At 40.4% G+C, this 14383-nt stretch overlaps 1 protein-coding gene across 1 annotated transcript in view; it reads right to left on the reverse strand.

The window, feature by feature from the left end:
• The window catches only part of LOC145415345 (trifunctional enzyme subunit alpha, mitochondrial-like), a 58900-nt gene that overhangs the window by 28547 nt on the left and 15970 nt on the right, over window positions 1-14383 (reverse strand). Inside the window, exons 3-5 of the mRNA XM_080284621.1 lie at window positions 8169-8291; window positions 4456-4627; window positions 260-370 (exon numbers count right to left, since the gene is read on the reverse strand). Of these exons, the coding sequence (XP_080140747.1) occupies window positions 260-370; window positions 4456-4627; window positions 8169-8291 (406 nt within the window). The remainder of the gene's footprint in view (window positions 1-259; window positions 371-4455; window positions 4628-8168; window positions 8292-14383) is intronic.

Genomic DNA, 14383 nt, shown 5'->3' on the forward strand with positions numbered 1-14383 from the left:
TGAATCAAACTGTCCGGCAGCACTATGAGCGATGTGAAAAAAATTTCATCTTGGTGAATTGGTTAAGTCAAATGTCGGATCAGGAGAGACTATTAAATGCTGTGTGTGTGTGTGTGTGTGTGTGTGTGTGTGTGTGTGTGTGTGTGTGTGTGTGTGTGTGTGTGTGTGTGTGTGTGTGTGTGTGTGTGTGTGTGTGTGTGTGTGTGTGTGTGTGTGTGTGTGTGTGTGTGTGTGAGAGAGAGAGATTCAGAGAACTAACCTAGGAAACCTTTTGCCACCATCTCATCGATCACTCTTACGTCTCCGGTGATGACATGCTCTCCCAGCGACTTCTTCAGGTTATGACCCACATGCTGAGCTACGTCCATACCTGCAGGTCAAGTTAAGTTAGAATGGGCTAGAATAAGTTTGATTGGTAGGGAAGAGTGTTGCAGGGTAGGGTAGGTTAGGGCAAGTTAGGTTGGGCTAGGTTAGACTGAGCTGTTCGAGTTGAGTTAGGTTCGATTAGGGCAGAGTAGGCTGGGTTAGATTAGATGAGGTTAAGGTAAAAGAGGGCAGGTTGGGAGAGTTTAGGTTTAACTAGAGTAGGCTAAGGGATATTAAGAGAGGTTTGGTTAGGTTAGTCTAGAAGAGGGTAGGTTAGGTGAGGTTAGGCAAGAAAGGGGTAGGTTAGGGGAGGTTAGATTAGAACACAGTAGGTTTGGCTAAGTTAATGTAGGGTAAAGGTGGGAAGGCTAATGTAGCTTAGGTTACGGTTGGCTGTCTAAAATCATTGTCTAGTTATAATTTTTCGTTACAAGTAAATAAGCAATATGGACAGATGCAAATTTTAAGCCTAGTTAAAGTAGATAGAGACACTTTAGGATGAAAGCTTTTGCTAAGAAACATTCCCCTTAAAGTATTAATGTCCAGTAAAGCAGATCAGTCAGTCTTCGGTAACTGTATGACTGAAGAGAAATGTTTATACGGGCAATCTCAAACACAACATACCCTTTGCAATCCGATGACATATATTATCACAAAGTATATCTGTTAGCCACACACGATTATAAACTTTTCGAACTGAAAGATTTTGATATCGCCTTCATTAGTTCATTTACCTTCTTCACTAATGCTCCAAGAAAGAAATATAAAATACGTTATTAAAGCGAAGTGGTGAAGCATAAGAGAGGTGTAAATGTTTCCCCCAGACTAAGAGAAAGTCAGTTTTTGTTAGCTACCCACTTTGCCCACGAATGGTACTGCTCTAACAGGCCATCCCAAAACAATTGCGACTTTATCAAAAAATAAAATGTGTATATTGTAATAGAAGTGGTGAAGCATACAAGACTTTATAAATACTTCCTCTCAACTACAGGCAAGAAAAGTAATCGTTACCAGCCCACTTTGTCAACGACTGTAGTTGCTCCAACAGGTCCACCAAATGCGTGTATAACTTTATACATACATATATATATATATATATATATATATATATAGATAGATAGATAGATAGATAGATAGATAGATAGATAGATAGATAGATAGATAGATATAGATATAGATAGATAGATAGATAGATAGATATAGATATATATAGATATGCAGTAATGGGCTGTTCAAATGAGGGATTTGAGGCATGTATGGGTAAGATGGGAGTTGGTAGTAGGATGAGTGAAAACGGAGTGAGGTTTGGAAGCTTCTATCTGGCAAAATGACTTAGTCATCGGGGACACATTCTTTCAGCATTGCAATATACACAAGACAACTTGGGTGTCGCCGTGTGGAAAATATAAAAATCAGATTGATCACATCGCTATCAGTAGGAGGCATAGAAGTTCTCTGCTAGATGCTCATGTTAAACGGGGAGCGGATATTGGTAGTGACCATCAACTCAGCATTGCAAAAATAAGGTTTAAACTTAAAAATCAGAAGAAGGAAAAATCTGGTGTTGGTAGATACGATATTGTTAAGCTTAGAAGGGAAGGAGAAGAAAAGGAGGAATTCAGATTAGAATGCAGAAATAGATTTTTGGTGTTGAAAACGTTGGAAGAGGGGGAGAGAAGTGTAGATGAGATGTGGGAGGATGTGAACAAAGTTTTGCATGAGACTGCTGAATGTACGATTGGAAGGAGACATAGATTCAGGAGAAAGAAATGGATATCAGAGGAAACGTGGGATATGATAAACAAGAGAGGTGAGGCTAAATTGAGGAGTGAGATGCAATGCGTTGATGAACGAGAGATTGAATTAGCAAGAGCTGCGTACTGGAGTTTGAATTCAGAAGTAAGAAGGTTAGCTAGGAGAGATAAAAGAAGATGTGTGGATGAAAAGGTTGCACAGACTGAAATCTTAATAAACAAAAATGATGGACAGAGTCAAAGAATAGCATATGAATCGATTAGAGAACTGAGTGGTAATACAGGTAAACGCAAGGAAATACCAGTTAGAGACAGGGAAGGAAATTTATTGACCAAAGATGGAGATATTAAAAATAGATGGAAAGAGCATTTTGAGACTGTTCTTAATAGACCAATACCACCAGAAGAGGATATACCGTCTGCTCAGGAAGATTTAAATATAGAAACAGGAGAGTTGAGGCTTGCAGAAGTGGAGAAAGCAGTAAAACAGTTAAAGAATAATAAGGCACCAGGGAAGGATGGTTTATTTCCGGAAATGTTTAAAGTGGAGGGGGATAGATTAATAATGATCTTGACCAAGCTATTCAATAAGATATGGGTGACGGGGTTACTACCATCAGTTTGGAAGAATGGTGTAATTGTTAAAGTTCCGAAGAAGGGAGACCTGAGTGAATGTGGTAATTGGAGGGGAATCTCTTTATCACCGATAGCTTTGAAAGTTTTCAGTAGAGTGTTGTTAAATAGGTTGGAGCCGGTGGTTGAGGGTATTCTGAGGGATGAACAGGCTGGTTTTAGAAAGGGACGTGGTTGCAATGATCAGATCTTTATAGTTAGGCATTTGATGCAGCAAGTTAATGAAATGAGAGTACCGTTAAGTCTTTGTTTTGTTGATTTTGAAAAGGCTTTTGATAGTGTTTCGAGAGAGACTATGGGGAAGATCATGAGACATTATGGAATACCAGAGGAGTTTGTGAGGGTCATTATGAACATGCATGAGGACATTTTGTAAAGTGATGGTTGATGGTTGTCTGAGTGATTCGTTTGAAGTCAAGTCCGGAGTAATTCAAGGTGGTGTTCTATCGCCTTTACTATTTATACTGGTCATTGATTACATTATGAAACGCGTTGGAACAGAAACCGGTGCAGGTATACTTTGGGGAAAGAACAGGAAACTTTTGGATTTAGATTATGCAGATGATATGGTTTTGATTTGTGATGGGCCAGAAGAGATGCAGAGAGTGTTGGACTGTTTGGTGAGTGAAGGTAGCAAGGTGGGTTTGGTTATTAATTGTGGAAAAACTGAAATAATCAATATGAATATGGAAAATGCGCAGGAATGTGTAATTGGAGGTATGGTTGTAAAGCAAGTTAATAGGTTTAAATATTTAGGTACTTATTTAGCCAAGGATGGTTCTTTGAACTTTGAATTCGAGGAAAGGTTAAAGAAGGCTAATCAGGCAATGGGAATGCTTAAAAATATTTGGAATAATAAAAATTTTTCTGTGCATACAAAAATCAAACTTTATAAGGTAATGGTTAGGAGTATCTTAATTTATGGACACGAGTCTTGGTACAGCACAGTGACTATGGAAAATAAATTCTTGGTGTTTGAAAACAAAGCACTTAGAAGAATATTAGGAGTTAAGTGGTGGGAAAGGATACCAAATAGTAGAATTAGAGAAATAACGGGAGTGCAGCCGGTCGATGAATATGTTAGGTTCTCACGATGGAAGTGGCTAGGACATGTGTATAGGAGACAGGGAATAGTACGAGGTACACCAGGGTGGGTGGCACTTGGTAGGAGAGGTAGAGGAAGGCCAAAAGAGACGTGGGTGAGGACAATGAGACGGGAAGCTGGAGATGAGTGTTGGGGAGATCTTGAGGAGTTGGCACAAGATAGGATGTGGTGGTGTGAGTTCATCGAGGCCCTATGCATCCCCGAGGGTGCCACAGGAAATGATTGATTGATTGATTGATTGATTGATTGATTGATATATATATATATATATATATATATATATATATATATATATATATATATATATATATATATATATATATATATATATATATATATATATATATATATATGTATAAAGGAAATGTCATAAAATTGAAGTGTTGGAGAGAAGACTATGAATTCTTCCTTTGGAAAACCAAAGAACTATTTTTCTTTACTCACCACGTCGTCAACTAGTGTAGCTGCACAAATATGCCAACCAAAAGCGCGTGCGACTTAATCAAAAGAAAGAAAGAATGAAAGAAAATGAAGAATAATCAACTTAAAATGACGAAAAGATCCTAGTTTATGAAAGACATATTTTTCGTTACCTACCCACTTCATCAACGAGTGTAGTTCCTCCAACAGGCCAGCCAAAAGCGCATGTGACTTTATCCATGCGCTTTGGATCAACGGCTTCCTGCAGAAGATTCAAGGCCTGGTCCAACATCACGGACACGATCCGGCTTGTGTAGAACCCGGGGCCATCACCCACCACAATCACTATCTGCAAGGAATATAATGCAGGTGTCTATAGTCTGGATGTTTTCGCCAGACAATATATCCATAAGTCTTTTTACAGCTCTGGTAGACAAGTGTGATCAAACTGGAAGGTGGATTGGATTAATAACCAAGGAGATTCACTGCCATCTCATAAATAAGGCTTGTCGAATTTCATGCAACAACGACTCTTCGATCGTATTCTTGCCGGGTAAGGAGGTTCCTTCGCACCTCTTCCTGAACGATTAATTTTCCAAACTACCCACTATATGCTCTTTTTTGCTTCACACATCTGTGTAATATCGACATAGATTGCATGAATACCACACAAGAATATAGTAACGGAGCAGAATCAGAAATAATCCAGCAAAGAAGAGGTACTAGTGAGCTTCCTAGCCGCACGAAAACACCTCCCTTAATGTTCAGGTTGTGGAAGTATCCCAGTTCCACCAGGTGAAAGTAAACGGGGTCAATGAATCGTTCTGAAGGAAAGATAAACCAAACCATACAGACACTCACAATTGATAGTGCTTTCTTCGATCACCGTCTTCTGCTGTCTATCAACGAATGTACAATGGATGGCCAGATATCAAAGTGCTCTGAATCATTTTGATGAAAGATGTATACGCAGCCATACAGAGGGTAGTTCGTAAATAGCGCTTCACTAGAAATTCACCTGGCGATATCTATACCTTGCGCGCGAACGGCTCACTCTGTTTGTGTGGGTGTGAGTTTGGAAGTGGGAGTAGCAAATGAATAAATTATACAGATTAGATATTGATCCTTCCCTGGAATACATGAGATACCGTCCAGTGGAATGAAAAAAGACAACTATATGGACAAGATTCGGCACATTTAGAATCCATTTTTGTCCCCCCATTATAGTAGTTACTTACAAGGTGTTACATATGGCTTCTGGTATACGTAGCAAGCAAGCTCAGGGGTGGACGTACTTGATTTACTGAGCCAAGCAGTACAGGTCTGGCGTCTATGAAGTCTGAACTGCTACTGACGGAGGGCAGGAGGAAAAGAAATGTGCCGAGCCTCATTAAGACTGACCAGCCACAGTAGACTTCCAGACGGTTGTACATTGCATTCCTCAAACGGTTACACATTGCATTCCTACAGCTACATCATACAATCAGCCATACAGTAAGGTATATACATTACACCCTAAACTATCATTCGCATGCAACTGTTTACCAAAAAATATACAAAATACCTACTAAACTTCTTATGGTCAGTGGATTTGGAGACTTGGTATCATATATTTCTTGGCGATTTATTCTGCACATTGCCTCTCAATGCTTTCTTTTATATTATTGATACTTACTAGACGGATATCAAAGTCTTACAGTATAATGCGAGAGAATTAAGGTTCAAGGTCCAAAATATATCGCTTAGGAAGAGGTGTTACAAATCCTTTGCCACTTACGATAAGAGACTAATTTTCATCATCAGATATTGTGTTCACCTCTGAATCTAGTGAGGTATTTCCTAAGGTCAGTCTTGCTACGTCCACATGATTTTCATTTTATTTAACGCAGGAATTACTGAAGGATGTCTCTAATCTTTCCTCTTTGAATAATATCGTCTGGAGAGAGCACACATAAACGGGTAAGAGATTTAAAAAAGTGAATTTAAGTAGCAGTTCAAATATCTTTCATGACCAGTACGTAAAAATCATACTTTAGCTGTATTAAACAAAAAAAAAATTAAGCTGCACTGATATAAACCCTGAGGGTTTCAGAAGTTCACATGCAAGGACAGATTTTTTTTCCTTCTCAAAATAGCAAATAAAAAATCCAGACTCTGACTCTATTAATCTCTTGGTGTCAGGAATTACAGTACCGTGACTGAAAGATTGGAGGTCACGGAGTAAAGGTAGACTTAGTATTTTAGAGTTGAATGATTGTGGACAAGACCTCACATATTCCGAAATATTCTTTACATAGCTGGGCAAAAATGATATGCAAGTGTGTGTGTGTGTGTGTGTGTGTGTGTGTGTGTGTGTGTGTGTGTGTGTGTGTGTGTGTGTGTGTGTGTGTGTGTGTGTGTGTGTGTGTGTGTGTGTGTTCACTGATGGGCGTTAAAACATAAAGGTATATGCTGTATATGTAGACAAGGAGTTCGGAAGAGCGATGTCAAGAGTAAGGGCGGTAAAATTATTAAACCAACCCTGAGGCAAAGAGAATATAAATTGAGTTAGTGGGAGGTGAAGAGCTGAGGAAACAAAAAGCTTTTCACCCCTCTCTCCTATGAATGAGTAACTATTTAGGGAAAGCTCTCACACACAAGAAAGTTAACCTCCACACTGGGGGAAAGAAGACCTCTACAGATATATAGGATTAGCAAGTTAGCGTCCACGTCCCATAACACACACACACACACACACACACACACACACACACACACACACACACACACACACACACACACACACACACACACATACTATATCGGCATTAATCACAGAGGACCCCCCAAAGCTTGGACCAATGAGCCGGTACGCGAAAGTGATATGCTAAGTGCCCTTCCCCCAAATTCCCACACGAAACAGACCTAGGGAGTACTTAGTTAACCTGTACACCTGAGGACGTCACCTGTAAGTACTTCTTGTTATCCCTATAATCTTTACCGCAGCTAACAACGATCAGGGAGTATTTCCCGTATTGCGGAAGTCAGGGTCTTGAGGATGGAAGTGTAACCTAAATTCCTTTTTGTAGCCTTCTGACTAACAAAAAAAAAAAATATTAGTTTAATCCCATTTTTACAACGATTTTTGTTTTATTCTTGCTACCTGCTGACGCCATTGGTGAAAGTTACATATTAAATATTGCAGTTCAAAACATCTCTCTAAAAATAAATAAACTTGTCTGGAGATAGCAACACATAAGAGAAGAAGAAATAAACGGAAAATAATGCGGCATTTATAGATCTAGTAAATTACAGTACAAGGAATAGGTATGTTACGTTGCTACTGCATAAGTGGTTAGACTGGGATGTAACTCAAGTTACAGCTGCTACTTACATTATGTTAGATTGTACTTCATTCACTTTAACTAGGCGAAGATTTTCGTCCTTGTGAAGCATGTTTCACTTAGGTAAGTGGCAGAATAAGAAAATTTTATAGCTCAATCTTCCTTCCGTAGAACTTCTGCATGACCGGCACCATATTCTGCTGTTAATCTACTGCTATAGTTCAGTATTCAAGATGAAGAGATTGTAGTATTACGCTTGAGAAAAATAGGGTTATAGTGACTGTAATGTAGAACACTGGGTGAATATGTGGTCTTTCTAGAAAACTTACACAGCCTTTCTTGAGTCCTCCGTCGAGAATTTAAGACTGAGATGGCAGTTTTAGACCCTAATACAGTCAGACTGGACTATGAGTAAAGATGTTTTGCCAGAGCCCTTACCTTGCCCTTCTTGAACACCATGTCGAGTATTCAAGATGCAGAGATGGTAGTTTTAGGCCTGATTAAAGTGAACAGAGTATAGATGGATCTGGATTGTGGGTGACGATGCGGTTTTGTCAGAGCCCTTACCTTGCCCTGCTTGAGCCCCACGTCGACAGCTTTAGCGATGGTCTCAGTGGAGGTGGCTGGGGTGGTAATGATTTCAAGCAGCTGCATCTTGTCCACTGGGGAGAAGTAGTGCATCCCGATTACCTGTGGAGAGAAAAAGAAGAAAGCCAAGGATTACCTCTTTTACTTCAATAACCTTGCCTGTATTCTATAAATGTTAGGTTCAGAAGGGGAGAAGAAGAGGGGGAGACCAAGAATGAGATGGATGGAGTGGAGAGAGATATAAGGGAGGGGAGTGTGAGTTGGAGGGAGAGTAGCCAAACGAAAGATGGCAGAGCGAAGTGGGAGCTATTAGTTTATGACCACGCTGTACGTGAATAATGCGTCTGACAATAGAATGATAAATAGACAGAGAGCTAGATAATATTAGATACTTTTATGCAGCTTAAGGGAGACCTGTGGAACTGGAGAGATTATCAGATACAGCTTTAGTTACCCTCCTCATTAATAGGTATTCTTCCCAAGTTGGCTAACAACTTACGGGGATGATGATGATGATGATGATGATGATGATGATAATAATAATAATAATAATAATAATAATAATAATAATAAAAAAAATAATAATAATAATCCAGGTGAGACAAGCTGTGGCGCAAAAAAAAAAAAAAGGAACGCTTATAGTGAATGAATGGGAAGCAGAGACATGGAGGAAGTTGAGAGACGTAAGAGAGAGTTACGAGAATATATAGAGAGGAAGAGAGAGGTGAAAAGATTAGTAAGAGAGAGTGGATACATGAGTCATTTAGAAAGAATCTGAATGTAAAGTGGAGGGAATGTAAGAAAATGTTTTGGAAGGAGGTAGAGAGAGTCAGACAGGGTGATAGAGATAGTAGCAGGGGAGTGAAAGATAAAAATGGCAGACTGATCGTGGAGATGGGAGAAAAAGTAAGCAGATTGAGAGAACACTTTAAAAAAAACTGTTAAACATAAAGAATGAAAGTAATGCGAGTGTAAGTGGCTGAGGAATGGCGAGGTGGAGGAGGGAGGTGAGAAGAGAGGAAGGAATCAGTAGGATGGAAGGAGTGGAAGCAATGAAGAGTGGCAAAACAGGGGTGCCCCAGGAATTGTTGGGGTATGTAGTCAAATGCTGAAGCAAAGGGGAGAGACAGTGGTATAATGGATATGGAAGATGTGCAGATTGGCCTGGGAGGAAGGTGGAGTCCCGGATGATTGGAAGTCAGGTATAATTATTCTCCTGAACTAAGGAAAAGGGGAAAAAGAAGTATGTGGTAATCATAGGGACATTTGTCTTCTTGGTGTTGTAGGAAAAGTATATGGCTGGATATTTATTGACAGAGTTGGGGAAATAACAAAGGAATTAGTTTTAGAAGAACAGAGAGGGTTTAGGAAGGGAAGAGGTTGTGTAGGTCAGATATTCATCCTTAGGTCTTTACTGGAAATGTTTCTAGAGACGGGAAAGAAGATGTATGCGGCCTTCATTGATTTGGAAAAAGCATATGAGAGTGTGGATAGTAAAGTAATGTTGAGAACATAAGAATATGTGGGGATAATGAGAAGTTGTTGAAAGCGGTGAAGAGTATGTATGAGGGTGCTAAGGCTGCAGCGCGTGTGGATGGTGAATTGAGTGAATTTTTCTATCCGAATGTTGGATTGAAACAAGGATGAGTCAAGTCTCTGTGATTGTTCAATCTGTATATGGATGGGGTTATAAAAGAGGTACAAGGTAAGACAGTGGATGTTCAAGCGGCCTTAATGAGAGAGGGCAGCGTTCGGACACTTCCTGTGCCGTTGTTTACAAATGAAACTGTATTGTTAAGACGAAGGGGAACTCCAAGGCTCAGTGAATGAGTTTGGAAGAGTGTTTAAGAAACGGAATCTAAAGGTGAATGCAGGGAAGAGTAAAGTTAGTCTTCGAGAGAAATAAAGTCGGTGAATGGACAGTGAGGTTGAATGATGAGGAAATGGAAAATGTGAGGGCATTTAAGTGCTTGGGTAGTGTGATGAGTAAGAATGGGAGTTTGGAGGATGAAATGCTTGAAATGGTGCAACAAGGAAGAAAGGTTGTTGATTCTTTGAAAGCAATGATAAGAAACAGGGAAGTGAGCATGGAAGTAAAAAAGTCGTTGCATGATAGTATTGTGATACCAACTCTAACGGACAGAAGCGAAGCTTGGGCCTTGTTGGAGGGACACAAGTCAAGAGTGAGAACAGTGGAAATTAGTTATTTGAGGGGAACATGTGTAGTTACATGGAGAGACAGACTGACAAATGAGGAAGTGAAGGAGCGTTGTGGTGTGGATGTGGATGTGACAGAAGGCGTTAGTAGAAATCCACTGGGGTGGTTTGGCCATTTGGAGGGGATGGAAAGCAAGAGGTTACCGAGGAGGGTGTACGTGAGTAAAGTGACGGGAGGGAGAGGTAGGTGAGTGGGGAAGTGGAAGGGAGAGGCCGAGGATGAGATGAAGGGATGGAGTGGAAAAGTATGAGAGAGAGGAATGTGAGTTGGGGGGAAAGCAGTGAAATGACGAGGGATAGGGCAACATAGAAGGGATTTGTTTCTGGCCACCCCTTACGGGATTGAGGAGTCTGGTAATGGACAGACAGATGATTAATAATAATAATAATAAATAATAATAATAATAATAATAGTAACGATTACAATAATACTAATACAGATAATAATTCTGATACTAACACTAATGGTAATACTAATACTACCACTACTACTACTAATAATAATAACGACGATGATTATACTGCTATTACTAATACTGATACTAATGCTAATACTACTAATAATAAGAGTAACGGTAATAAAAATAATCATCATCATCAAATTCATCACCATCATCATCCGGACCTCCTTTCTCACCCTAGGGCAGGATGAGGAGCAGCGACTTCCAGACAGCCCAAGTTTACCCAAATCAATGGGCCTCGCATCCGTTCATTTATCATTCAAGCCAATGGACTACTGGCTTTATCTGATGCGCCAAAAACGTACAACGTTATCTGTTGCTTCACATGAACGTATCCGATAGAGTCAATCCGAACGCTGTCACGTTAAAAAAGGGTGCCGAATCTCTGATAATGTGCTTCTTCTTACAAAATTCATCCAGGCAGCTTGATCTCATGTCAGTTCCCTAGCCTTACCGACTTCCATACCTCTCTTCCTCACACACTCATCCACCACATCTCTCCACTTTCTCCATGGCCTACTCGTCTTTTCCATCCTACGATTCGCTCAGATATACGTTTTTCACCATTCTATTGTTATCCACTCTCTCTCCACATGATCATACCATCTCAGTACACTCTCTTCGATTCTGGTGTCCACGGACTTCCTCACTTCGCATCTTTCACGAGCCACATTATTTCATATCCTATCCACTCTCTGTACTCCACACACATTCCTCAGCAGTCCCATCTCCACTGCTCTCACCCTCGACTATTCATTTTCATGCCACATCATAGTCTTACATCCATATATTAAAGTTGGCATACACACTCCGTCATGTATACCTTGCGCAGCTGTAACACTCAAGCCTCTGTTTCTTATCAAGGCCTTCTTAGCACCAGTTACTTTCCTTCTTTGTGTCACTCTACGTTCCACTTCTTTTGCACATTTTCCTCTCTTTTCTATCACAGTACCCACGTATTTGAACTCTCTCACCAATTCCAGTCTCTCTCCACTCACTGTAACATCGCACATGGAGTCACCTTCTCTCTTAATAACCATCACATTACTCTTTTCTACATTTACTCTCAAGGCACGATGCTCACAGACATCGGCAAAACTCTGCCCTAGTCCACCAAGTTCTTGTCCAGTATCTCCAAATAGCACTGCATCATCAGCATACAACAATTTTGAGATATTCCATCCACGACCATTCATTACCAACGCCATCCCTATCTCCAGTACTCGTGTTATTACTTTTCTCACCACCCCATCCATATATATAACTCGTATATTGAACAACCATGGGGACATCACCCAATTTTGTCGCACGCTCACATTGATCATGAACCATTCACTTAGATGCCCATTTACCTTTACACATGCCTCACTACCATCATAAAAACTTAGGATGGGCACCTAGCAGCATACCATCTACACCGTACATGCGCAAAACCTTCCACAATCCTTCTTTGTCTACTTTGTCGTCTGCTTTTTCCAGATCCATAAATGCCATAAACACTTTATAGTCCTTCTCACAAGCCTTCTCCACTATCTGTCTCACTGCAAATATTTGATCCACACATCCTCTGCCACTCCTAAAGCCACCCTGTTCGTCACTCACTATAGTCTGTTTGACCTGTGCAGCTGAGATGTATGCGGCAAGTATGGTGTGTTTGTTACGCAGCTGTTGATTGGCCGCCGATGATGTCATTGAAGTGAATGCAGGCGTGTACTGTTGTGCAACATGAGGACGTAGATGTACACCGAGGGTGGATATTATAGCGCAACATGGGGATGTGGGTGTACACCGCGCATGGATGTAGTGCAACATCCGGACATGGATGTACGCCGTGGGTGGATAATTTATTTCAAACGTCATTCATCCTTTTATGAAACTTTCTAATCGAATTTACTTTTCTTTGATAACAGTAAACTTTTAAAGCTAATTTTGACCTCTTCAGCTTCGGAAATTATTCCATTTTTAATCTGGCAGCTTGTATTGAAAGCAGTTTAAATATATAAATATAAATGTGTTAAAATAAGAAGAGGTGTAGATTTAAATCATCGGCGGCCAATCAGCAGCCGCGATTCAGACACGCCCTACTCGGCCCAGCATCTCAGCTGCACAGGTCAATCAAATAGACTATAGGACTTCTGATATCTCTTATCTTCTCTACAATAATTCTTCCATGTATATGGAACAACACTGATTAAATTTATGTCACGATAATTCTTGCAATCACTTCGCTCATCTTTATTTTCGTAAAGGGGTAGACAACAATCACAGCCATTTTCCACTCTGTTGGCACAGCTTTACTCACCCATGCCTTCTTACACATCTCCAACAAGCACTTCATTCCGCGCTCTCCACTACACTTAATCATCTCTGCATACACCTCATCTACCACAGCTGCTTTCTCATTTTTCAGCTGCTTCACAGCATTCTTCACCTGTGCGAGTGTCACATTTCCTGGCACTGCATTCCTTCTTTGCACACCCCCAAAACCAGTCATGTTCACAGTCGTTCTGCAGTCTCTATTCGCATTCATCAGACGTTCAATATACTCTTTCCATCTGGTCCTTACATCATCCCCGTGGGTTAATAATATACCACTTAAGTCCATCACAGTTTCACATTTCTTTCTGCTGTCACTTCTACATTTTACGCACCTCTTTCCATAATAACTTCCTATTTTCAGAGTAATTTGCATTCATTTTTCATCCTCGATCATCACTTAACTCCTTTTTCCGCTTCACTAGTCTCTTTACGTGCTTCTTGTTCTCAATATATTCAGTTCTTATTTCAACTGAACCCATGTTCAACCACTCTAGCCACTTTTTCATTCCTCCACTGCTCTTTTAACTTCTTCATCCCACCATGCCGTACCTTTCTTCTTTATTACTCTTGCCACACCACACATCACTTAAGCATTCCTAACCAAGCAATCCCTATATGCATTCCACAGGCTGTCCAGATCCATTTCATTCCAATTCACTGATTCTAACTCCTCCCCTGCTTTGGTCCTGTATTCATCTTCAATTTGTTTGATCGTCAGCTTCTCGACTTTCAGTCTTTCTTCCTGACTGCTCTCTCTCTCTCTCTCTCTCTCTCTCTCTCTCTCTCTCTCTCTCTCTCTCTCTCTCTCTCTCTCTCTCTACTGGTCCACCACACTCCTCTCACCTTGATCTTGCATACCACAATCAATAGATCTGACAGACCACAACGTCCTCTCACGGCCCTCGTATCAGCAACCATTCGCAGTATCGATCACTCTAAGAGCATGTAATCAATCAGGCTCCTTCCAGCACGATCCCCGTTCCCTCTATACCATGAATATTTACGTGCATCTTTGTTTGAAATATGAGTTAACAAATGCACGACCTCCTTTCCTGACACATATCCTTCAGTTGCTTCCCATTACCATTTTCTCCTGGTACTCCATTACAATCCATTATGTCATCCTTAGGACCACTGCCTACTCTTTCATTCATATCGCCCATTACGATCACTTTCTAGGTCCTAGGCATTATTTCC

This window comes from Coenobita brevimanus, chromosome 102, assembly GCF_032717465.1.
Source record: "Coenobita brevimanus isolate Jiangsu-jjx chromosome 102, ASM3271746v2, whole genome shotgun sequence".
Classification (NCBI taxonomy): domain Eukaryota; kingdom Metazoa; phylum Arthropoda; class Malacostraca; order Decapoda; family Coenobitidae; genus Coenobita; species Coenobita brevimanus.